This window comes from Desmodus rotundus, chromosome 4 (assembly GCF_022682495.2).
Source record: "Desmodus rotundus isolate HL8 chromosome 4, HLdesRot8A.1, whole genome shotgun sequence".
Lineage (NCBI taxonomy): Eukaryota > Metazoa > Chordata > Mammalia > Chiroptera > Phyllostomidae > Desmodus > Desmodus rotundus.
In genome coordinates, this window is record NC_071390.1 from 145,491,397 (window position 1) to 145,517,199 (window position 25,803).

At 38.6% G+C, this 25,803-nt stretch overlaps 1 protein-coding gene across 1 annotated transcript in view; it reads left to right on the forward strand.

The window, feature by feature from the left end:
* Positions 1 to 25,803, forward strand: part of MYO3A (myosin IIIA) — a 211,290-nt gene that overhangs the window by 100,740 nt on the left and 84,747 nt on the right. Inside the window, exons 15-18 of the mRNA XM_024575935.3 lie at positions 369 to 571; positions 6,780 to 6,878; positions 6,969 to 7,083; positions 22,292 to 22,418. Of these exons, the coding sequence (XP_024431703.2) occupies positions 369 to 571; positions 6,780 to 6,878; positions 6,969 to 7,083; positions 22,292 to 22,418 (544 nt within the window). The remainder of the gene's footprint in view (positions 1 to 368; positions 572 to 6,779; positions 6,879 to 6,968; positions 7,084 to 22,291; positions 22,419 to 25,803) is intronic.

Below are 25,803 nucleotides of genomic sequence, written 5' to 3' on the forward strand. Positions count from 1 at the left end.
CAGGTTTAGCAGCTTCCATGAAAGCAGGGAAAATGGTTCTGGCTTTGGAGAACATTTGGATGGGGGCCGAGACAGGTAGAGGAGGAATAAAAAAATAAGTGTACCTCAGTACGCATGAATCAGGTTGGTAAATTAGGCACTGAATGGAACTACATTTGAATAGAAACAGCACAGAATGTCTCTTAGCCCCTCTAAGAAAGCAGAGGGGGTGAATGCCCATATGGGAGGGGAGAAATAGGCTTGGTTGTCCCGTCTGGCAACACACCAAGTATATGCTCATATACATTTATATATACATAAGGTACTTATCAAAGAAGAAACATTATATGCAAAATTAATTTTAAAATATATCTTGATATTTTCTCTAGGCTAATAATATAACCCTTCAAGAGAAGATTTTACAAGTGAACAATTTGGTGGAAGCCTTTGGCAATGCCTGCACTATTATAAATGACAATTCCAGCCGATTTGGAAAATATTTAGAAATGAAATTCACCCCTTCTGGAGCAGTGGTGGGAGCACAGATTTATGAATATCTTCTGGAGAAATCCCGAGTGATCCACCAAGCTCTGTAAGTTCACATACAATCTCTCCTATTTCAGGGAAACAAGCAAAGATGTGTGTCATACGCAGCATGCTTGTCACAAGTGACATGTGTGCCCCAGGCGACATGTGTTGCAGATGACAAGTTTCATAAGCAACATATGCATCATTAGTGACATTTGTACTGTCTGTGGCATGCATGTCGTTGGTGACCTGTGTGTCCTGAAACTGTGCCCTAAACGGCATATGTGTCACAAGTGGCATGTGCGTTCCTTCTGGCAGTTTGTAGCTGAATGACCAAACTTCTTCTCTGGCCCAGTGATTCCAAAACATCTGTTATTTTTATGAGGAAACTATAGTCAGAACATCAGAGTTCTATCCCAGTGGTTATATATTTTTTTAAGTGAGCAAGTTAGAGACTTCCATTTTTTACGTTGGTTTTATGCTAGATATACCTACATTATTGTAGTAATATGCCATGGTTAATTCATGGGAACACAAGCTCTTATTATGTAGTAGCATATTATTATTTAATATACGTGCCTTCAAATTTGCTGTCATTCATCTATGAGTAAATTGTGAATATAAATTGCCTGGAATCCAGCTCCTGAGCTCAGTCCTCAGTGTGAAAAATTTTTGTTTAGTTCTCAATTCAAGATGTGTAAGGAAAGACCATTAGACAAGCATGGTTTTTCATTGTGGCTCTGTGAGACATATGTCCCCTTTGGATAAGACATTTACATTTTAAAGACCCTTCTGGGATCTTGGTTCTGAAACTTACTATGTGTGTGATTTGAAATATTTAATCTGTCTGCACATCAGTTTTTCATCTTTAAAATGGAAATAGCAATAGTCCGACCTATCGATTAAGATAATGCCTGTCAAGGATTTGCACAATGAATAGCACTCAGTAAGAACTCGTCAGTTTAAGCTATTATTACCAGCAGTAGTGTTGATAATTGCGTGAAGATTCAAATAACATCTAGCACAGACACAGAAGTTCGAAGATGTTCAGTAAATAGCAACTATTACTATTGATGTGCACCCTGTGCTTAGTGGACATGCATAGGTGGCCGTTGCCACCCATACCTGGAGGGACCCTGGGGTCTTATGCAGATGTGGAGCCTTAACTGGTTCTCAGAACAATTTGTCCTGCTCTCGTAACCGTATATGACTCCCCCTCGGGCTTTTGGGGAAGGTCTACCTAACAGGCTACATTTTTGAGATTTAGGTGGTGCCACCCTGTTGCAGTGTCAGAGGGCACCATTCATGTTGGATTCTGCGGAGCATCATTCACATGGAATAAACTGGACAGTGATGCCCCAGGTTAACCATAGAAATAGTCTTGTGAATGCTTATTGAAATATGGGATATATTCTAGATAATCACTCAATTAGGATTATATTTTAGATATGCTATAAACTAAGTAAACTTTTTCCAGCTCTCCTAAGGAACTAGTCTAGTTTACTACATTGTTTTTTGAGGAAAAGCACTGCAAGTTCCAAATTTACATTCAGGTTGAAATACAACTCAGTTATAATTTGAGCACAGCTGTCTTATCATTTTTCCACTTTTCTGGTTTTCTTACATCTTATTTTACTTAATTTCAATTGTATTTTTAAATTCTAGAGAAGCTTTTTGTGATCTTTAAAAATGAAATATAATAGAAGAATTCTTAGTAGGTCCATTTTTTAATTTTAACTGTAAATGTACTCTCAGTCAGGGCACTGAAAGCAAAGGTCTGGTTCAAAGAGTTTAACTGGGAGGATTATCAGCAGAGGTAGAGAGGGCATCGAAACACCAAGAATAAATGTGGACACCCACAGAGAAACATCAGTGAGGAACCAGCACCACCCTTGGTCTAAAGGGCTGAAGGAGAGAACAGCGTTGTACCACCTGGTGAGAGCTGTGGCTCTAGAGGACTGGCGGTCCGTCAGGACCTGTTAATTTAGGGAGTACAGCCGCTGTGTGGGGCAAGGGGGCAGTACCCGACTTCTCTCTTTTCCCTCCCTGCCACCTCCTGCCTGTGCTTCCTCGTGCTCAAGCCCCACTGGGGAGCAGAGAGGGCCGGAGCCTAGGTGGGTACTGCAGTCGGGCAAAGAAGAGCAGAAAAGGGGTCTCAGGTGGCAGAGGAGAATCAGAGCAGGCAGTTATTTTTCTTAATTGAATTTACCATTTCTTTTTAGGGAACAAGTTCTTTTCTTCGCTTCTCACTCATGTCATCCCACCCCAGTCTCTGACCATGTTTATTTTTATATTTTTAATAATGGCACTATCATACAAGTCGTGGCTTAAATCCCTTATTCTAAAGAAGCTTTTAAAAGAGGTTGCTTTAATTTCACTTGTAAGTATAAGTGATAGGCGTTTCACTGCACTTTTCTCCTTACTACAGTTTACTCCAGCAAGCCTCGAGTGCCTCTCTCTCACGCGCACAGCACCTTACCTGACCCTACAGGAGACATCAGCCAAGTGCCAATGCGGTGCTGTCTACTGTGGAGGAGGCCCAGCTCTCCTCGTGGACCGATCACTGTGTCAGGCACTGTGCTAAGCACTTTACAACCGTTATTCCTTTAATTCTCACAGAATCAGATGGGCAATGAGTCCATCTGCTATGTGTGAGCAGGGTGATGGCAGATTGAGGGACTGAGGAGACTGCATGTCTTTGAGGAGCGACCCTTAGTGGAGGGAGCTATAATTAAAATGAAAAATCAAAAGCCCTGTTTCATGAATATTCTATAGGGCTTCTTAATATAAGGTTGTATTGGTGGCTTTCTAAGCCTTATTGCTGACCACTTTGTCAAAGATTCAACCATTTTACAGTTGGAGTAAGCAACACGCTTGTGAGGACCTTGCCACGGTTTTGAGGGTGTTCGAGGCCTTGGCCACATAGTGATTCCTAGGATCTAGGGCAGGTGAACACACATGAGACAGCCCGGAGGACCTTCCTGAAAATGGCTGTGTGGGCCTCTGAAGAAGTATTATAAGACACACAGGGCTGTGGCCAGAGACGGAGAAATACTCTTTGGTAACTTGCTGAGATCCTGTTTGTCCCCGGCCATTGTGGCCTGGGAAGCACTGATGGGAGCGTGTGTGGGATGGGATGGTCCTCTGCCTACTTAGGTACGCCTTTGACACGGTTAGGGCAAGTCATGAAATGGGTGTATTTGGCAGTATCCCTGTCCCCTGTTTCTTTAACTCTCTGAAGGTTTGTCTACTGAAGGTCAGTGTATTTCCTGTAGTATCTCCAGGTCCTGTCAAATTACAGTTCTCAGGACACATAAACTGGAAATTAAAGAGAAAACTACCAATTCTGAGTGTCTCCATCTATGACTCATGTCTCTAATTGCACATTGTGCTGTGTGAGTGTTAAAGGTGTGACACAGAGCAATCACGTGCTTTCACTAGAACAAAGCAAACTGAATCATATGCTGTGCCAGCCTTGGAGAAGTTTTGTTATTTTGTGGTGAGAAAAGACAAGGACTAAAATTTTCATTTTGTTCTAACCGTGCAGTGCTAATGTTCATTGGAGTGTTACTGGTGACTGCAACAGGTCACGCTGGGTGTGTGGAGAGTGTGAACACAACCGTTCTAAATGCTGTCCAGTCCTCACTTCAGCCTCTGAGCCAGTGAACCACCCCTTTTCTGAAAAGCTCACCTGCCGTTGCTTCTATGTCTGGATTCCCTGATTCCTCTCACATCTCTCTGAATTTTTCTCCACTGACTTAGATTCATCCATCCATTTCCAAAATGTCTATTGTCCTTGATGTTTCTTTTCTCCTTCATTGATCAATTCATACTGCACGCTCTCCTCCCCCCACCCACCCCAACACACACACAGGCACACCCTGGTCTGTTTCTCTGGAGATGCCTGACTAATACAGCCACAGAGAAGAGTGCTTGTGTAGCAACAATTTAGCATCTCCTGACCAAGTCCCTCTTGTAACATTCTAAATTTTGTCATGGGGTGGGAGCCTGATAGTAACTGAAAGAGGAGTCATATGAAAAGAAATAAAGACAGCAAGGCCTTAGGGTTTGAGGGTTATACTTAATTTAGCCCCTGTAGAGGGAACCCTTCTCTTCCCCAGGCTCAGGCTTAGAGTGATAATGGAGTGGATAGTCAAGTGAAGATTCAGAGCCACCCCAAACAAGAGGAAGGTGCAGTGGGAGAACAAAAAGAACAACCACAAGACAGAGGCAAACCCAGAGTCTCCAAATGGCCATTCATGGCCTGCAGAATCGAAGTACAGCAGGGCCAAGAAGGACAATGCAGACAATGAACCTGGACAGCAGAAAGATCATCCTTCTCTGTTTCTGAAGAGAACTTGCCTGACCTTGGAGAGAAAGTGTGATCCACTCCAGGAACTCTCCTGAGCAAAAGGAAGACAAGTAAAGGAGGAAAGGGGAGGCCCTGAGGTCTCAGCAGTTATTCTGTGAACCATCCTGAGCCAAAGACTCACCATGTGACCCACATCCCTTTTCTGAATTGTATTACTGCAGAATCTGGGAATGCTGTTTATGTCAGACACACCCGCAGAAATGGGGAAGGGGGTTGAGCTGCGAATGTGTGACTGGAGACTTTGCTCCCTTGCTAACCATGGCAGAAGAAGGGCAAAGGGGAACATGGCTGACATGTTCCCCTCATTGGTTGGAAGACTGGATGCTCCCACTGACTTTGGGTGTGCATGGGAGTCTGGGAGAGGACTTTTGAAATAGAGCATGCCAGGAAGCAAAAAGTCAGTTGGTTCTTTTCCCTCCCCTGGGGGGGGGGGGGCATGTCAGTAGTCTCCAGTGGGCCTGTGAGCAGATGCCTGGGGCACAGACTCCAAAAGATGCCTGAAGCTGGATGGCAACTAGAGACCAGCTAAGCTACCTACATTTATGTTACTTTAGGGCAGGAAAAGAGGTTCCTGGTGCAACCTTGAACTGAGCTGGCAGAGGGTGACAGGGTGATTTTTCTTTGGGTGCCTTAGAGGGAACAGCCTTCGAGGCAGAAACTTGCCATTACTTCCAAAGACCTTGGTGGTAGTAGTCAGCACTGTGAACAGATTTTTGTTCTTCTGTTATTTTCAGTTCTTCATCTATGTAGTAGTTGTAATGATAAATATTTAAATATGTCATAGTCTGACTCTTCCTTTCCCCTTACTTTTGTTACCCAGGTATTTTAGGCAGAAACTTGCCATTAAATAAAAGATTCCTTTCTTTTCCACCAAACTCCATCTTTGGAGATTTGCCCAGCAGGCAGAGAGCAGTAGGACCCCCTCCTGGGGTTTGGGTTTGTAACAAAAGGAAGACAAGAAAAGGAAGAGAAGGTGGACCATCGTGAACCAGACTCACCATGGGACTCACATTCCTGTAATTGTATTATTCCAGAATCTGGGAATGCTGTTTATATGTAGAACCACAGAGTCATGGAATTTGAGACTCAATAGATTTCTCATACAGTGAGAAAACTGAGCCCCACAAAGTCAGTGTAACAATGTGGTTAAAGACATGGGCTTTGGGTTCAAACAGGCCTGGTCTGAATCCAGTGTAGCCATCAGCTCTGACCTGAGAGGAGATCAGTAGCTGCTCTAAGCCTCAGTTTCCTTGTATGTAAGATGAGGGAAGTGCATGTGCAATAACCAGGAGACTATGGACAGTAAGTAAGATAATGTAGTGCTTATGATCTTCTGGCACGCTGTCTATATGTATTACTAATTTGTTTCTTTTTCTCTCTGCTCCACTGGCATGTAAACTCCAAGAAGTTAGGAATCTTTTATTATATTTTTTCCATTACCATATATCCGCCTTATACTCCTCTTCCCCCCACTCCCCACAATCACCACACTATTGTCCATGTCTATGAGTCCTTTTTCCTTTTTGCTCAATCACTCCACCCCCTACCTTTCCTCCCCCTTAGCTGTCATCCTGCTCTCTTAGGAGTCTGTCACTATTTTGCTTGTTAGGGATTTTTGACTGTTTGCTCCTGCTGCATCCCAGTGCCTACAACAGTGCCGGTACTCCCTAGCAAACAGGCATTGAGTGATTCATATAAAATGCTTAGTAGTGTCCGGAATTCAATGACAATGATTGTTGAAACTGATCCCAACGAGAACAACCACAAAGCCAAAATCCAGGCTCCCAGGAAACCCACATTGGTACTCACAGTTGTTATTCTAATAATTATATTACCAAGTAATTTTAATGATTAATAAATGTTCCTACTAACCACCTTATTGAAAATATCATTTTTTTAGTGGAGAAAAAAATTTTCATGTTTTTTACTACATCTATGCTGGTTTAGCCGAAAAGAAGAAACTAGCCCATTACAAACTGTCTGAAAATAAGCCTCCCAGGTAATTCAGCAGATTGCACTTTTCATAAATAATACTTTCATTTTCCACTTAATTTTAGATCTTTACTTATCCCTTCCATATTTTTTTCAGATACCTACAAAACGATCACCTCAGAACAGTGCAGGACATGACAAACAATAGTTTCTATAAATCTCAATATGAATTAATTGAGCAATGTTTCAAAGTCATAGGTTTTACAATGGAGGTGAGTATGAAAAACATTTGAACTGCTTTAGGAAGTCTCTTTTCATCATCGCTAATTGCGAGAGTTAGCAATTATCGAGTGATTAATGTATGCCAAGCATTATGCTAAGTGCTTTACACAGGTCATCCTTTTAATTATGCAGGTAACCCCATGAGATGAGTAGAATTATAATATTTATAGATAAGGAAACAGTGGTCTTGAGATATAACTGAATTTGGTTTTGTTCTTAATTTTTTATTTTACATATAATTGCATCTCCTACATATATAAAATTTTACATATGCATAAATGTGATCATATTACATGCTATTTTCTAGTGCAATCTTTTTATAACAACTTTATTAACATAATTCATATACCATACAATTCAGCTATTTAAAAGTACATTTTTTAAATCCTCACCCAAAGATACGTTTATTGATTTTAGAGAGAGAGGAAGGGGGAGAGAGAGAGAGAGCATGCAAGAGAGCGAGAGAGAAAAATATTGATATAAGAGAGAAACATGGATCAGTTGCCTTCCATATGCTCCCTGACCAGGGATCGAACCTGCAACCTAGGTATGTGCCCAGACTGGGAATCCAACCTGCAACCGTTTTAGTGTATGAGAATGTCACTCCAACCACCCAGCCAGGGCAAAAGTACCTTTTAATAACTTTTAGCATATCCACAGATGTCTGTATCCACCACCATCATCATTTTTAGAATATTTTAAAATTTTCACCCCAAAAAGGAACATGCTAGAAGCAGTTTCTCCTCATTCCTACCCCACCTCTGCTCTCTATCACTACAGATCTCTTTATTATGGACATTTTACGTACATAGAGTGATTCCATATGCCATCCTCTGACTGGCTTTCTCATTTAATGTAACATTTTCAAACTTCATCCACGTTGTAGCGTGTATCATTACTTTCTTTCTTTTTATTGTTGAATAATATTTCATTTTATGGATATACCTCATGTTATTTGTCCATTCTTCAGTTTGTGCACATTTAGGCTGTTTCCTATTTTTGGTCATTATGAATAATACTGCTGTGAACATTTGTGTACAATTTTTGTGTAGATGTAAGTTTTCATTTCTCTTAATTATATAACTAGGCATGAAACTATTGGATCATAGAGTAACTCTATGTTTAACCTTTTGAGAAACTGCCACACTTTTCCAAAGTGGGTATACAAGTCTATATTCCAACCAGCAGTGTATGAAGTTTCCAACTTCTTCATCTTCTCCCCAACACTTAGTTTTTATGTCTTCTTGATCATAGCCATCCTAGTGGGTGTGAAGTGATACCTCATTGAGGTTTTGATTTTCATTTCCCTAAATGGCTTATGATGCTGAACTTCTTTTCATGTATTTATTGGTCATTTATATATCTTCTTTAAAGAAACATCTGTTCAGATCTTTTGTCTATTTTTTAATAGATCTTTTTAAGAAAAGATTTCTTCAGATTTTTTGCCTCATTGGTTGTCTTTTTATTGAGTTGTAAGTATTCTTTACATTATAAATACAAGTTTCTTATCAGATATATAATTTGCAAAAAATTTTTTAAAGATTTTATTTATTTATTTTTAGACAGAAGGGAAGGGAAGGAGAAAGAGAGGGAGAGAAACATCAATGTGTGGTTGCCTTGCATGTGCCCCCTTCTGGGGACCTGGCCCACAACCCAGGCATGTGCCCTGACTGGGAATAGAACCTGCAACCCTTTGGTTCACAGGCCAGTGTTCAATCCATTGAGCCACACCAGCCAAGGCACCAAATTTTTCTTCCATTTATTGTCTTTTTACACGCCTGATGGTGTCCTTTGAAGCACACAAGTTTTTTGTAATGTCCAGTTTATCCATTTTTTTCTCTTGCGGCTTGTGATTTCAGTGTCATACATAAGAAATGACTGCTAAACCAAAGTCACGAGGATTTTGGCTAACCTTTCTTTTGTGAGCTGTAGAATTTTAGCGCTTCATTCAAGTCTTGGTTCCACTTTGAGTTGATTTTTGTGTCTGATTTGAGATAGGGACCCAGCTTCTTCTGCATGTGATATTCAGTTGTAGCACAACCATTTGTTGAAAGACTGTCCTTTCGCATTGATTGGTCCTGGCATCCTTGTTGAAAATCAGTTGACCACAAATGTACAGAATTACTCCTGAACTCTCAATTCTATTATTTGGAATCTGTCTCTATGCCAGTACCACACTGTCTTGATTACCATAGCTTTATAATGTTTTGAAATTGGGACACGTGACTCCTCCAACTTTATTCTTTTTCAAGATTGTGTTGGGTTTCTTGAATTTCTATATGAATTTGAGGATCAGCTTGTCAATTTCTAGTGCAGTATTTTTTTAAAAACTTCCCTTTTTATCAGTTCTGTCTTCCCCATCCTACCCCCTTCCATCCATATCGGCTCTTTCTCTTCCCCCAGCTAATGGACGTTAACAATCCAGCATATACAGTCTAATATTCCATATTTACCTCCTTGCTCATAAAATCTTACTTGTAGATATTCCACACGTATACACACTGCACCCCACACACATAAACACAAATGTGTACATGTACCCATACCTGGAGGAGTAACTATTGTTTTATTAATATAGGATTATATTACACACACTCTCCTATATGCAGTTTTTCTCACTCCGCAGTACTTTCTCACTCAGCAGCACTTTCAAATCACCTAGTATAGCACTAAATTAGTTCTCTTAAAGGCATCATAGTGTCCCATGGTGTATATACTACTTTTATTTAGCCATTCAGCTATGACTGGGCATACAACTATTACTGTTTCCAGATCTTTATCACAATAAGCAAAACCAAAATATGTCTTTATTTACTAGTGCTTTTATTTCTATGGAATAAGTCTCTAGGAATGGTATTGTTGGGTCAAACAGTATATGTATTTTAAATTTGAATATGAATTGCAAGAATGCCTTCCAAGAATTCTGAAATACTTAATATTTCCACCAGCAATATATAAAAGTGCCCTCCTCATCCCCACCCCTGCCTTCCATGCATTGTAGCTTTTTCAGTATTTGTCTGATGGGTGAAAGGAACATCACGCTTCAAGTCTGCATATCTGTAACAAATAGTGAATTTGTACATATTCCCATTTGTTTTCTGGCTGCCTGGATTTGTGTTTTTATGAATTATTTATTTATGTATGGTGCCCTTTTAATATATTTTTAATTAAATTTATTGGGTGACTTTGGTCAGTAGGGTTATATAGGCTTCAAGTGTACACTTCTATGATACATGATCCATATATTGCATTATGTACCCACCACCCAAAGTTAGATCATCTTCTGTCACCATATAATGGCCCTCTTTACCCTTTACTATCTGCCCCACCCTTTTCCCTCTGATAAGCACCATAGTTTTCCGTATTAGTTTCAGTTTTATACTCCACACATGTGCAAAATCATATGATTCTTAGATTTTTCTGACTTATTTTGCTGAGCACAATATTCTCAAGGTCCATCCATATTGTCACAAATGGCAGTGTTTGATCTTTTCTTATGGCTGAGTAGGAGTCCATTGTATGTATGTGCTGCATCTTCCCTGTCCAATCATCTGCGGAAGGGCACTTTGGTTGCCTCCATGTCTTGGCCACCGTGGGTAAGGCTGCAATGAACATAGGGGTGTATAAATCTTTGTATTCTGTACCAACATGCTGTTGACTTGATTGGAGTGGTTTGATACTATATGTTACTGCTAAGGCATCCTACCTAGTAAGGTAAGTCCTGTTCTCACTTTCCATGGTTTTCTTAGCTATTGTCTGACATTTAATTTTCCCTATAAATTTTTAAAATCAACTTATTCAATTCTCAGACCCTCAGTTGAAATCTTAATTAGAATCGTATTAAATTTATATATTAATTTGGGGGCATTGCCATTTTTATGATGTTATGTCTTCTCATCCCAAATCATGCTATGCTTTTCGATTTGTTTAGATGTTGTCTGTTTTATAATTTATGGTTTATTCATCTAAAACTTGTTTTATTTTTACATCTCTTTCTAACTATGTTATGGTAGTTTTTGGTGTTATTCTAAATGAAATGTTTTTTCCATTGGTAACCTTCTCTAAGTATGTAATCATGTCATCTGCAAAAAGAATGATTATTTTCCCTTTTTCTTCAGTTATTTCTTTTTCTTTTGTACACTTAGAGCATCTAAGACTTAGAGTCTAAGCGAATATTAAGCAATAATGATTACAGCTTGCCTCCTTGTCTAGGTTCTGGTTTTAAGTAAATTGGTTTTAGTGTTTTGTTTTCATTTCTGATAAAGAACACATCATAAATAATATCCTGTTAATGTTGCTTTGCCTAGAGGTTTTATTATGAATCCTGCTGAATTTCATCAAATGTTTTTTCATTATCTAATGATATAATCATATTTTTCTAAAGCCACATGTTGATATCTATTATTATATTGAGAGATTTCTAAATATATGAGTATCCTTACATTTCTGGAATAATCACAATATAGTCAAACTGTATTTCTCTTTTGACAAACTTTTGGATTCTATGTTCTAGTGTTTTATTTAGAATTTTTGCATCTCTTCATCAATGATTTATCTATTGTTTTAGTTTTCTTTTATATCCTTGTCAGATTTGATAATTAAAATTATGACAGTGAGCATTTTAATCTTTTTCTTTGGTCTGTAAGAGTTTAAATCAGAGTTCAAATTAGTTCTCAATATCTCTTAAGATATAAAGCACTTAGACACAGATCACTAAGTTCTAACCAGACTATATAAAAATTTCCATGGAAGTGACCTATTCATCTATGTCTTTTATAAGCACCCCAGGTGGTCCTTGTTAATTAGAGAAGATTGGAGAACATTAGTTTTTTAAACTTTGAACTAAGACAAGACAAAACTTAGCTGTGTGTGCCTCTGGTCCTGGGGCCTTTTTTATACTGAGTCTTTAATCACTTTCTGATTTTTCTGTGGTAACTGTTTATTCAAATTTTTCCTTTCTTTTTTTCTATTTTTTGATTGTCTGTATTTTGTTAAGGCTATACTCAAATCTGAGGCCATAGATTTGATTGATAAATTTTATTATAATACTTTTAATTTATTCTGTATCTCTGGTTGTGTTTCCTTTCACATTCTAATCTTATATATTTATTGGTTTTATTCTCTTTTTATCTTTAATTGAGCTTACAGGAAGTTTTCAATCTTAAGAATAAAAATGAAAACAAAACAACAGCCATTGAATATATTTACGCATCCTAAAACTTTTTTTCATTATCTGTATTATGGATTTCAGTTTTACTTTTATATGTTTATTAATTTAGTCATTTGGTTAGTTTTGTTGTTCTTTTTTTTAAAGAGTACTTGGTTCTTCTTTTCTTCATTTATCTTATTTAATAATGAAGGCATTTAAGGGTATAAATTTACTCCTGAGTAATAAAGATTTCTTTCTGAGTAATAAAGATTTCTTTCTGTGCCATTGGTTGTAGTTTTTAAATTTTATAACAAAATACATTGTTTCATAGGCTCTTAAAGAAACTTTCAGACTCTGCTCTTAGCAGTTTACTGTTTGCTGTATTGATTTGATCCAGTGACAAAGAATAGTTCATGGGACTTCTGGTAAAATAGCAGCATAAATATGCTACTTGGAACCTCCCACAACCACATCAAAATTACAGCTAAACTGCAGAACAACCATCATTCAGAAGCACCTGAATTCTAGCTGAACATAAGTCCTACAACTAAGCATATAGAGAAGAAGCCACTTCCAGACTGTTAGGAGGGGTGTAGACCTGCAAGGGACTGGTCCCACACCCATGTGTGATGGATAAAAGTCAGGAGGGACCTATCAGCTGCAGAGGTTCCCCCTGAGGAGTGAGGGGTCCCAGCTCCACATCAGACTCCCCAGCCCAAGTGCAAGTTCCAGGAAGAGAAGTTCCCATTACTTCTGGCTATAAAAACCATTGGGAATTGTGTCTGAGACAAAGGCTTCTGGAGTCTCAGGCATTTCCTTTTAAAGGGCCCACATATATACTTACTCTGACTCATTTGCTTTGAGCTTCAGTCTTGGAACAACAGCTCAAAAGGCACCAGGGACTTATGGGGAGGAACTAAAGTGGCTGGCATCAGAGCAAGAGCTATAAAGGCAGTTTTCTCTCAGCCAGAAGTGCTGGCAGAGGCCATTGTTCCTTTTCTGAGCCCTTCCCCCACATAGCCTGTGCCATATCTGAGTCTCCATCAACCTGGTTAACACCATAGCCTCGCTCTGGTAATTCCCTAAGACCCCACCACACCCAGCCTACAGGCCCACACAAGCTATTTCCAGTAGCTTTTCGATACAAATGGCCTGTCCTGGTTCATACTTCAGACATTCCTAAAATCTCTCAAACAAGCAGCATCTGGCCTCAGGAGGCTCCATACCTCTCATTAAGTGGCCCCAGGCCTATCCCTAGTGGCAGTCAGCCTTGCTTCATAGCTTGGCCTGTCCTGGATACCTCCAAGCCCAGCACAAGTAGCAGCCATCGCAGATGGCTTTGTAGCCCATGGTAGGCAGCCCCAGCTAGAACTCAGGTGGTGACTGACCTTGACCACCACTGTCTTGAAGGCTCCAGAGCCAGTACACCCTCTAGACAGCTTCAGACCACATTGCAGTACCACCCAACCACCTCCACAAGTGATATGCTCAAGAGGTAGCCTCAGAGGGCACCAGAGCCCTGCTTAAGTATACCCTGTTCCATAGGGAGGGACCCTGCTGCACAAATGATGGGGATTGAACAGGAGTTGGACAATTAAGAGGTTACTAAGCTTATAGAACTCATTGTGGATCTCTCATTGAACGAGTAGAGTGGTGCACACCCTTTTATAGGGCATGAGGTGGTGGACATCATGTCAAGATGAGAACTGTGCCGTTAACCTTACCTAACTGCCTTTTGGGAAGGAGGTCTGAACTGTAACATCTGGAATCAGATGTGACCCTAATACCTTTCCTAATAAAAATAGACATTTGTATTACTACTGAAATAAACATGTTTGTAATTGGTTCAGCTCTGAGAGAGGAAGTCACTGACTCAAAAGGCATGAGTTTCAGCCATATTCCAGGTGACGTGATTACCACCCAGTGATTGCAGACAAACTATGGGAGATGCTTCAGATGTCACATGCCACCCTGTCTCAGACATAGTTTCATTCTTACGTTCTATTCCAATGTCCCAAGAATCATCAGTGACTACTTGGGTCTTTTGCTGTCATCCTGGTTCGGAGGACCAAGACCTTATCCTCCCTTGAGTGTTTCAACACAACATTAATCCTTGGTTAGCTGCACCAACAGTACAAACAAGTTATTTTTCTGTTCCAGCTGTCTGGCATGATACACTAATTAGTTTAATACTCACTCTGTCTGGATACCAATCCTTCCTGGGTGTGGCCACTTTCGGGTACATCCTCCTCACTTACCTCTGCCAAATTCAAATTCAAAACTGGCTCCTCCCCTGTGACTACATCCCTTTCCTCCCGATGCTCTCCACAGCTCTGTCCTCGCCCACCGCTTGCACCTGTGGAGGCACATTGACATAAGTACTAGGGGGTATCTGATTTCTTTAGGGGTAAAGTAAGTAAAGGAAAAAGCAGCATCCACCTTTTCTCCAGTCTTTGATCTTAAGATGAATGTTGCTAGTGGCAGATGCTCCTTTAGACTGTGATCTGGTTCTGTCGTTTGCCTGCTGAGCAGAAAACAGGAGAGTGTAATTAGAACTCTGTACCCTCTGAACTGAAGCATCTTGTATAGAAGCAAGCAGCTCCTGCTCTGACCAGGGGCTGGGCCTCTGTACTTCTCTGCTTTCTGTCATCAAGAGAGCTGATCTTACCAATTCCCTTCCCCAGAGGTTCCTATCTTAGAAGCAAGGAATCATTTTTAATTGGTTTGTTTACTTCTAAGCCCCACTCATTAGAGGCAATCTTTCCCTTATATTTGGTTCAACTCCTCTCTCTTGCTTAGTAGAGCAATGTTTAGTAACATCAAATGAAACCAGTCTTGCAGTTAGCATCCACTGACAAATAGAATTCACTTATTTAAAACTGTATATTCCAAATGTAAACACACTCTTTATTGAACATCTGAACATACAGCTTATGATAAGGGAAACTATAACAGCTGTTTCTGAAGCTGAGGCACAATCACTGCTAAATATTTTGTGAAGACTTAGTCTGGTTCCAGATGACTTTCCTGGGATGTGGCGGTCTCCCATCTGAAAGCAGGGACTCAGACTTCCCAGGGCAGACCAACCCAGTCCGGAGGCAGTAGAATGAAACCGAGTGTGTACTTCCTTTTCATACCACCCCTGGTTTTTGTTTGTTTGTTTGTTTTGCTTTCCCACTGACTTTCTTGAATATGTCCTTTGTCAGTAGCTGCTTCAGCTCCATTTTGGAAAGAGGAAACTTTCAATGTCAAGTGCAGTAGCATGATTCTCGTATCCCTTGAGCACAGCTTGCTGCCATCACAGTTGACTGTGGCACAGTTTGATGACTCTCCAATATAAAGAGTCTCTCCTTCTCTCTTTTTAAATCCTGACGTTTCTCTGATTAGTGTTGACAGCACCCGCCGTTTGTGTCCTTCTAAATAGTCAAAGGGTTTCCAATTCACTTGTACATTTGTCATTCGGCACAATTCAGGCAAATCAAAATCAAATTGTCTCAAAAGAAACACAAACTCTAAAACTCTAAAACTTTTCAAAGCATATGATTTTGTATGCCATTTTCCTGCCGTGGTTTAAAATAAATGATTAGTAGTTTCATGAGTCAAGTCATTTCCAGGCAATTTTGCCACGTCATGACAGGAATTTTTATTAGTTTCTCTGCACAAAGTCATATGTCTTATGTCTAAGATGAGGTGGTTGTTTTTCCTGCTCTAATTTTGCTTATTTTTTTATGTAGTCTAAAATCACAATCTGGTACATTTTCTTTGGATTACCAGTTATGACTTTAGTTATAGTCAAATAATATATTTTGAAAGAAATGTTTAAGTATTTTAAAGCATCACACAAAGTGTTGAATTTCTGTGAAATACTTCATTTATGAACATTGTTTTGGTCAGTGTAGGAGTTGCATATGTCTTTTTTAGTCATTTGATAATTTAAAATAATAATTTGATGCCTGGTTACCTCCATTCAAAACATATAAAATTAGTTACACTTGTACAGTGTTATCATCAGCCACCATTGATAACTTGAATGGGATGACAGGACCAAGGAAGCCAGTTGTTTAAAACAAAAGTAATTCTATACTAGTGAGTCAGATCTATGAGTTAAAGAAAGTTCTTGGCACTGCTAGTCTCTGGCTATGTACCTTTAGAGCAATAACTAAACCTCTCTGGGCTAACTTTCTTTATCAGTAAAAGGAGGGCAGAGAAATGATCTATTTCTGAGTCACTTCCTCCTCATTATCTATGATTCAAATTGAGGGCTATTTAATTTCATTCTAAGCTTTGCACACTGTCCATTTTATTGTTTTAGGCACCTGCAAAAGTCAACCTAAGCACAGAGAAATAGTCATATCCCTCATATACAAACAGCTGCAAATACTGACTACGGGCTCCTCCTTTCACCCACCCACTTCTGTTTGCCTGGGACGTGGTCTCCAATAGCATCTGGTCACAGGGTACTGGCCCCAGCCTGCTCCTCCCCAGCTGACCCACTCTGTCTTTTATCAATGGCAGCATCAGCATCTTGGCTTTCCCAGGACTGGAATGGGTAGTGCCACATCCCCCAGCCTGTGCTAGTGTCACTTTGTCATGGCCCTTGGTGACTCCCACCTACGTTGAGGTCTAGGTGTTGTCCTTCATCTCACCCCTCTTTCACATGGGTTTCAGTTAAACAAGAAGTATGGGTGAGGCTCTAAGAAAAGACATGTGTACATGTCACCGAAAGGACTCTGCACCAAACTCAATCCACCCAGCGAGGATATAGTTTCCATTCCCAAAACAAAATCAGACAGAGGGGATTGTGCATTTTCCAATGACAGGGCTCCACTGCTTGGAGGAGTTAATTGGCGTTTGGAAGAAAACAACTTGGCCTAGTATGGTCTTGTTATTCTCATAAAATCTGACTATTGACTCACACTGCAAAGCTTGAGACCAAAAAAGTGGACAACTAGAATTTTTAAAAATCTGAGGAAGATGCACAACCCTATGTTCATTGCAGCATTATTTGCAATAGCCAAGGTATGGAAGCAACCCAAGTGTCCATCAATAGGTGAGTGGACAAAGAAGATGTGGTACATTTACACAATGGAATACTGCTTGGCCATTAAAAAGAGTGGATAGACCTAGAGGGTATTATGCCAAGTGAAATAAGTCAGACAGAGACAGACAAATACCATATGATTTCACGTACCTTTGGAATCTAAAGAAGAAAATGAACCAACAAAACTGAAACAGATTCATAGATAGAGAATAGACTGATGAATGCTAGAGGGGAGGGGAGTGGGGGACTAGGTGAAAAAGGTGAAGGGGTTAAGGAGTACAAATTGGCCCTGGCTGGTATAGCTCAGTGGATTGAGTGCAAGCCTGTGAACCAAAGGGTCACTGATTCAATTCCCAGTCAGGGCACATGTCTGGGTTGCGGGCCAGGTCCCCAGTAGGTGGCACACAAGAGGCAACGACATGTTGATGTTTCTCTCCCTCTCTCTCTCCTTCCCTTCTCCTCTCTCTAAAAAATAAATAAATACAAATTGATAGTTACAATAGTTACTGGGATGTGAAGTACAGCATAGGGAAATAGTCAATAATATTGTAATAACTACATATGGTGCTAGGTGGCTGCTGGAAATATCAAGGGGAACACTATGTAAACTATATGATTGTCTAACCACTATGCTATACACCTGAAACTAAAACAAAATAATATTAAATGTAAACTATAATTGAAAAATAATATTTTTTTTAAAAAAGAATGGGGATAAGAGCAGTGTGAACTGGAGCTAACATATGAAAATAATCTAGAATTGGGGACCTAAAGGAGTGGGCCTTACTGAAAAATGTGTGAGAGAAAGTAGCTGGAAATGAAGGTGCAGAAGCCCCAAAGGACGCAGAACTTCTTTTCCTGCCTTGGTAAGGAGCTGGCATTTTATCTTCAAGGGAATAGGGGCTGCTGAAGGATGTTAATTGGGTATATAAGGTGATCTGAGTTGCCTGCTAGAAGGCTCACGGTGTCAGTTGTGTGGAAGATGGGTTGGAGAGCGGCAAGAGCAGAGGCCCAGTCTCATTAGGAGGAGCCCAATCCCAGAAATGGAGCCCGTGCATTCACTGTTCACGTTTGTGAGTCTAGATGTGACCTTTATCTGAACAATGGTCACTTCACCTCTTTACTGTTTTTAATGTTCATAGGGGTCATGTTTTTCACAGTTATTTCAATATATTAATGATTTTGAAACCAAGTACATACTTTTTCCCTTAAGATTTTAAATTCTGCTTACACATTTTTAAAAAGTTTGGTTTTTTTAAGAGCAATTCTAGGTTCACAGCAAAACTCAGAAGAAAGTACGGAGTTCCTATTCCCCCTGTCCTCCCACACACACAGCCTCCCCCACTGTGACATCACCAGAGTGTTGCACTAATTACACTCAGTGAACCTGCACTGACTTACTGTTGTCACCCAAAGTCCATAGTTTACATTAGGGCTCACTCTTCAGTGTTGTACTTTCTTCGACTTTGAACAAATGTATAATGACAAGATTCCATGGTTATATCATACAGAGTAGTTTCACTGCCCTAAAAATCCTCTCTGTGCCACCTGTGCATCCCTTACTCTCCTATAACCCCTGGCAACCACTGATCTTTTTACAGTCTCCAGGAAAAGTTTAACCTTTTCCAGAATGTCAACTAGTTGGAATCATTTAGTGTGCAGCCTTTCACATCGGCTTCTTTTATTTAGTAGCGGGCATTTTAAGGTTCCTCCATGACTTTCCGTGGCTTCGTAGCTCATTTCTTTTTAGTGCTGAACAATATTCTATTATCTGGATGTACCACAGTTTATCCACTCAGCTCTTGAAGAATATTTTGGTTGCTTCAAGTTTTGACAATTCTGAATAAAGCTGCTACAAACATCTGTGCACAGGCGTTGGTGGAGACATAAGTTTTCAGCTCCTTTGGGTAAATACCAAGGACCTTGATTGCTGGATCATATAACAGGAATATATTTAGTTTTGTAAGAAACCACCAAACTGTCTTCAGTGTGGCTGTACCAGTTTACATTCCCACAAGCATTGGATGAAAGTTCTGTTGCTCCACACCCTCATCAGCATTTGGTGTCTGTCAGTGTTTGGGATTTTTTTCCATTCTAATAGGTGTATAATGACATCTCATTGTACTTTTAATTTGCATTTCCCTGGTAACATATCATGTAGAATCTCTTCATATGCTTATTTTCCATCTATATATCTTTGGTGAGGTGTCTGCTAAGGGCTTCGGCCCATTTTTAATTGGAACTTTTTATCATTGAGATTTAAATGTTTTTTGTATATTTTGGGTTAACTTTCATCACATGTGTCTTTGCAAATATTTCTTCCCAGTCTGGGGCTTGTCTTCTCATTCTCTTTATATGTGTTTTTATTTAATTTGTTAACCTAATAATCTTTGCATGAGAATAGAAACAGCTTTCAACTAACTTTGTTCACTTAACTCATAAATATAACTTTAAATTGCCCTAAACAGAACTAATTAATTAACTTATTTTAAATGCCTTACCTGTATTAAAATTTATTATATTTATCTCTGTCTTTCAGATATTCTCAATGACTGACACCGCAGGCTAACAAGGACTGTAGGCACTTGCCAAGCTTTCTAGTCATTTAACTAAATTTCCTTAAGTACTTAAACTTATTAGCCATGAATATCTAATAATTCAAAATTATTAATGTAGCAGGTCAAGTTCTCCTATACATTTGAAAATGATTTGCAATCAAATTATATTATCCTTTTCAAATTAAAATCATGTGTATTACCAAATAAGCATTTAAATTCAAACCATAAGACTAATTGTCAGGTTTTTTAGTTTGTGTCTAATATTTCCTTAAAGTTTTAAGTACTTAAGAATGAACATATTGAGCCCTGGCCAGTGTGGCTCAGTTGGTTGGAGCATTGCCCTGTAACTGAAAGGTTGCCAGTTCGATTTTCTGACAGGGCATTCTACCAGGTTGTGGGTTCAATCCCGGGTCTGTGCTCAGGTGCATGTAACCCTTGGTCCAGATGTGTTCAATGCTCAGTGGGGGTACCAATCCCTAGTCCAGGTATATATGGAAGGCAACCAATCGATGTTTCTCTCTCGCATTAATGTTTTTCTCTCTCCCTTCCTCTCTCTCTAAAAGCAATGAAAAAAAAAAAGAAAGATTAAAAAAAACAAGAAAGAAAAAAAAAGAATGAACACATTGATTGGCACAGGGTTATACATCTTGTTCATAAATTTAACAAATAGCATTGATACTGTATTCATTTGCTCAGGCTGCCATATCAAAGTACAACACACTGGGTGGCCATCAGTCACTACTGCACTTGAAAGTTCATATAATCTCCTTCCAACTCTATACACAAGTCTCCATCTGTCTCACTTTCTTCTTAAAAAACTACTTTTCCTCAAGTGTCAGAATTCAAGCTTGATGGGATATAGTCTTATCTTCAGGCTGATGTTTTAGCACATTCAGAAATAATTATTGGTCTTGAATTGTATATCATTTCATTTGAGGATATATAGTCTATTTAGTTTATTATTTTAAAAATATAACTTGATAGTGTTATTTTCTACCTCTTATTACGAAAGTACACTATTTCAGTTATATTGTGAGTTGTGGTGTGCTCAGTTAGGGAAATGTTCCTTGTCCCTTCTGAGCAAGGTACACATGGAAGCTGATGCATCACGAAGGAGGGTGCTTCGTCTTACAGCTCCATGCTACGTGTCTCAAACAAAGTCACCGAGCAAAGGAACTTTTGGAATATCATGTTTTATAAGTTAGATACATCCTGTGTTTGAGCCACAAGGTGGTGTATTCATCCTTGTCTCCCTGGCCTTCTCACCACCATGATATTCACTACCCACCATACTTATTCACTGACTACCCAGACCTTGAGTCATTGCCGACCATGTGTGAGGCAGGGGGCTATAGGTAAAGTAGGATCTGTTGACCAGACACAGATCCTCATTGTCAGGATTTTTAAGTCCAACAGCAGAAATGTTACTTTTTCACATAAAAAAACTATAACAATGAAGTACCACCACACACTGTATTATTGTAGAATAGCCAAAATCCAAAACACTGACACCAAATGCTGGTGAAGATTCATTCAAAAAATATATTTATATATTCACTTAATGTATATGCTATATATGAATGAATAAGTATTCCTGAAGATATTTTTCATATCCAGCTTTTATCTTGACTTGTAATGTTGGAGTGGACAGAATTATCATTTTTTAAGTGTAGCAGCTGGGCTAAAATAAATGTAGCAAAATAAAACAATAAAGGATTTTCGCCCTTTCCTGTTCCTCATTGCGCCATGAACACAGTTGGAATGCCACCTAAAAGTACCATAGGCTCCTTAACAAATGCCTCCAGTGTCTTGGAAAAGAGGTGTATGTGTGTGTGTTTACATATGTATATGTACATACATGTATATGTGTTTCTGAATCTATTTTTATATACATTATACAGGATTTTATGTTTAAAAAGCAACTACTATAAACTAAGCTATAGTCCAAAGTTCTCCTACCTGTTCTTAAACCACACATATGCTTTGATTTTGGTGCTGGGATCATTTGAATTTTCTTCCTTAACTACCCTTTATTCACACCTATAACCTTACTTTTAAGATGGCCTCAAAGAAAATGAACACATGGAAATGACCACATTAGGGTCTGATGTTAATCTATCACATGGATAGACTTCTCTGTGGCCTAAGGAATTAGCTATTTCTACTTGCTCTGAGAGGAGCTCCTCATTTCTATTTTTTATTCATATTTGCATTCATAAAATATTTTTAAGCACTCACTGAGTAACAGACACCATGTTCACCTCTAAGATTAATGAATGAGGCCAGGCTTCCTTGGATTCTTGCCTACTTGGTTCTCTTAGTCTGACACTGTAGTCTGCAGGATGGCCTTCTCATTCTGGAGCCTAAGGATTCTCCCAGTCTATCCCCGCCCATCATCACTGCCCCACCATACTCAAGGGTGATGCTAACATTTGTGTGGTGTGTTTCAGCAACTTGGAAGTGTATACAGTATACTTGCTGCCATCTTGAATGTTGGAAACATTGAATTTTCTTCTGTGGCAAGTGAACACCAGATTGACAAGAGCCACATTTCCAATCTGGCTGCTTTGGAAAACTGTGAGTTCCATTATCATCCATTCAAAACTGAGCTCTTAAAAAAGTATAATAACATACTGTAAGCGTCATAGAAGGATAATTTCAAGCAATTGTATTTCTATGGAATTCTTAAAAAGAATACTCAGATTCAATTTGTGTGAAATGAAGTTTTTTAAGTCCATTATTTGAAACAGATCTTCATACCTCCAAATTAACTGTTTACTGTAGAAAACATTTCTGAAGACTAAGCTTTCATGACTTTTTTGGGAGCTACTTACATTTCAAAGTTAAAACACAGAAAATTTAATTAAAATTTAGTTAACTAATCTAAAAAGGGTTAAGGCTGTTATCTTCTCTATCATTTCATAAGTAATAAAGATCTGTATATTTATGTTTATACTGCATAGATTTTCACACATTCATCCTGGGTTGACTAATTTTGCAGTAATTTTCTACATAAGAAAAGTACATCATGGTATTTGCTGCAAATCAATTTTTTACTTACTTGCAGTTTGATGTTTTAACTCCAATAACTTAAGGCTCCCCACTGATATATTCCAGTGGCATAGCTTTTTTATTTTGATTACATGATATTAATTTTTGAATCATGATATAAATTTTTATTTATATTTTTTTCTTGGTTTATACTTAGGGATGAACAGAATGAGATGTTGTAAGGTAATTTCAGAGGACTAAATGCCCAACTATTGTGGGCTGGACCTTTCCCTAGATCCTGATCATCTCCATCCCCCTGTGTCTCAAGAATCAGCTTGAACAAATGTCTGAGGTTGGCATGTACCTAGAAACCTGTTCTGATATTTCATATATAAAAAACTTAATTGGCACATAAGACATTAGGTTATCAGAAGTATAATAACCAGATAACTCCAATGAGAGGATTAAAGTCCTCTCAACTGATCATATTAGAATTATCACCAACCAATATAATGAGTTACAATAGTGGTATATTGTACAATAGATATGAATATACTTAGAAACAATCAAACTAAAAATTATTTTGATGATTGAGAACCTATTTCTATGTAGCAGGAGACAGGTCATCACAGGTTAAAATTAATATGAATATAGTTAAAATTAACTAAAGCACTTTCTGGAATAGCCACTCAGGGAAAATAGAAATTTTACTAATTTTCATTAAAATTATTTATAAGTTACAAGCAATTATCTTTAAACCAACACCATGTCTCCTGTTGATTTTACAGGTGCATTGTTTCATTTGCACACCAGGCCTATCCATTCTATTCCATAAATATTTATCAAGTCTGACACCTTCTCTTTATCTCTCTCATTGCCATTGTCATCCAAGACAATATCATCTCTCACTTAGTGATCTCCCATTTGTTCATTCTACATCAATGCTTGATTTTTTCAGCCCATTCTCCACAATTTATCCAGAAACAATTTAATGCATCTATCAGTAGGCTTTCTCAGTCTCCCTCTTCCTCTCCCTGTCCCCGGATTTTCCCTCTCCTTTTCCCCACCTTTCCCCTTCTCATTTCTCCTCCCCCTCCCTCTACTCCTCCCTCTATCTTCCAAGTTAAATTTCTCATGAGCCTCCTATTTATCCAGGATGAAGACCATCAGGACTAGAACTTTGTTTTACAAAGTATTATACTTACCAGTACAATGCCTGGCATGTAGTAAATACTCAATGAATATATGTCAAATGAATGAATAATATGGGATATAAATAGACATACAAATCAATGGAAGACACTGTTCAGAAAAAGACTGAGCATTTCAGGCCCCAAGCAGGAGCAGCACCACTTTGGCACAGGGCCTGAGTGCCAGAGGCTTCTGGGATGTTGTGGGGCTAGAGATTTAAATACTAGTGGAGAGAGAAAATTTCAGTCAAGATGACAGCGTGGGTAAACACTACTTGCCTCCTTGTACAACCACATCAAAATTACAACTAAATTACAGAACAACCATCATTTAGAATCACTATAAAAAGCTAAATAGAAGCCCTACAACTATGGAATTAAAGAGGAAATGACAGACTCGTAGGAGGAGCTGAGAGCAAGAATGGGCTGGTCCCACACCCATATGTAACAGATAAAATTTGGGAAGGATATATTGGAATGAGAAGTCCCAACCCCACACCAGCCCCCACCCAGTACAGGGTTCCAATGCCAATAAGGTAAGTTGCCATAACTTCTGGCTGTAAAAACCAGGGACTGAGGCTTTGGCAACCAGAAACTTCTGGAGTGAAATTGCAATGAAATTAAAACCTAGGGAAAATATTTGCACTATATATCAAAACATTCTCTTTAAGCTGTAAGGAGCTCTCATATTGGGAAAAGATGAACATATCAGTGAAAAAAGGGATTTCCCCAAAATACCACTAATAAACCACAAACTACTAATAAACCACAAAGTACTAATAAATTACAAACTACTAATAAAACAACAGAGTATTCAGCTTCACTAGGAATCAATTAAAAACAAATTGAAAGAGGCATTTTTTTCCTTATCAAATTGGCCATTTTTAAAAATAACAATCTCTGGTGTCCATTAAATTGTGTTGAAATTATCACTTTTTATTTGGCTGACGGAAGTGTAATTGGTTCAGAGATTTTGAAGAGCACCTAGATAGTATCTATCAAAGGTTTATATACTTTGAAACAATTGCCAAATTTAGGAAATCTATGCTAAGAAAATAACACAAAACAAGGACATAAACTCATGCCCAAAATATTTATCCCAGCATTCTTCACAATTATGAGCACATGGAAGCATTCTAAGCATCCAACAATTAAAAAAATATATTGATATATTATGGTATGTCAGAATATTAAGCTACATCTTAAATGATAATTATAAGCAGTACTCAACAAAATGGGAATACTTGATACTACATTAAGATAAAATGTATGTGCAGAATAATGGCAATAAAATACCTACTTAGCAGGAAAGAAATGTAGAATGTTAACTTGTAGAATAGAAAGTGAGATTTATGCTATGAGCCTATATTATTTCTAAAATGTGAAAAGTATATTTTGTTTAAATAAGGCCCAAATATTCCTTTACTACATAGCTAAGGAATACCTTGTTCCAAATGCTAGAAGTAAATTCTTTATCTTTAAAATATTTTAAAAGAACAATTGATTTGAAAACTTAGCCTATCTGTTGAATAATGGTTTGAGTTAAAGATATTTATTTTTTTAATGAGTTTTGTTCACTGGGTTAGATATTATTAATTATTTTATTTTACTTTATTTTATTTTTCCATTACCATTTATTCCCCCTCTACCTTATTCCACCTCCTCCCCCCGCCTCCCCCTCCACAGCCCTCACCACACTGTTGTCCTTGTGTATGAGTTCGTTGTCTTTTTTCTTGCTCAATCCTTCCAATCTCCCCTAATATATCACCCCCCCAAGTATT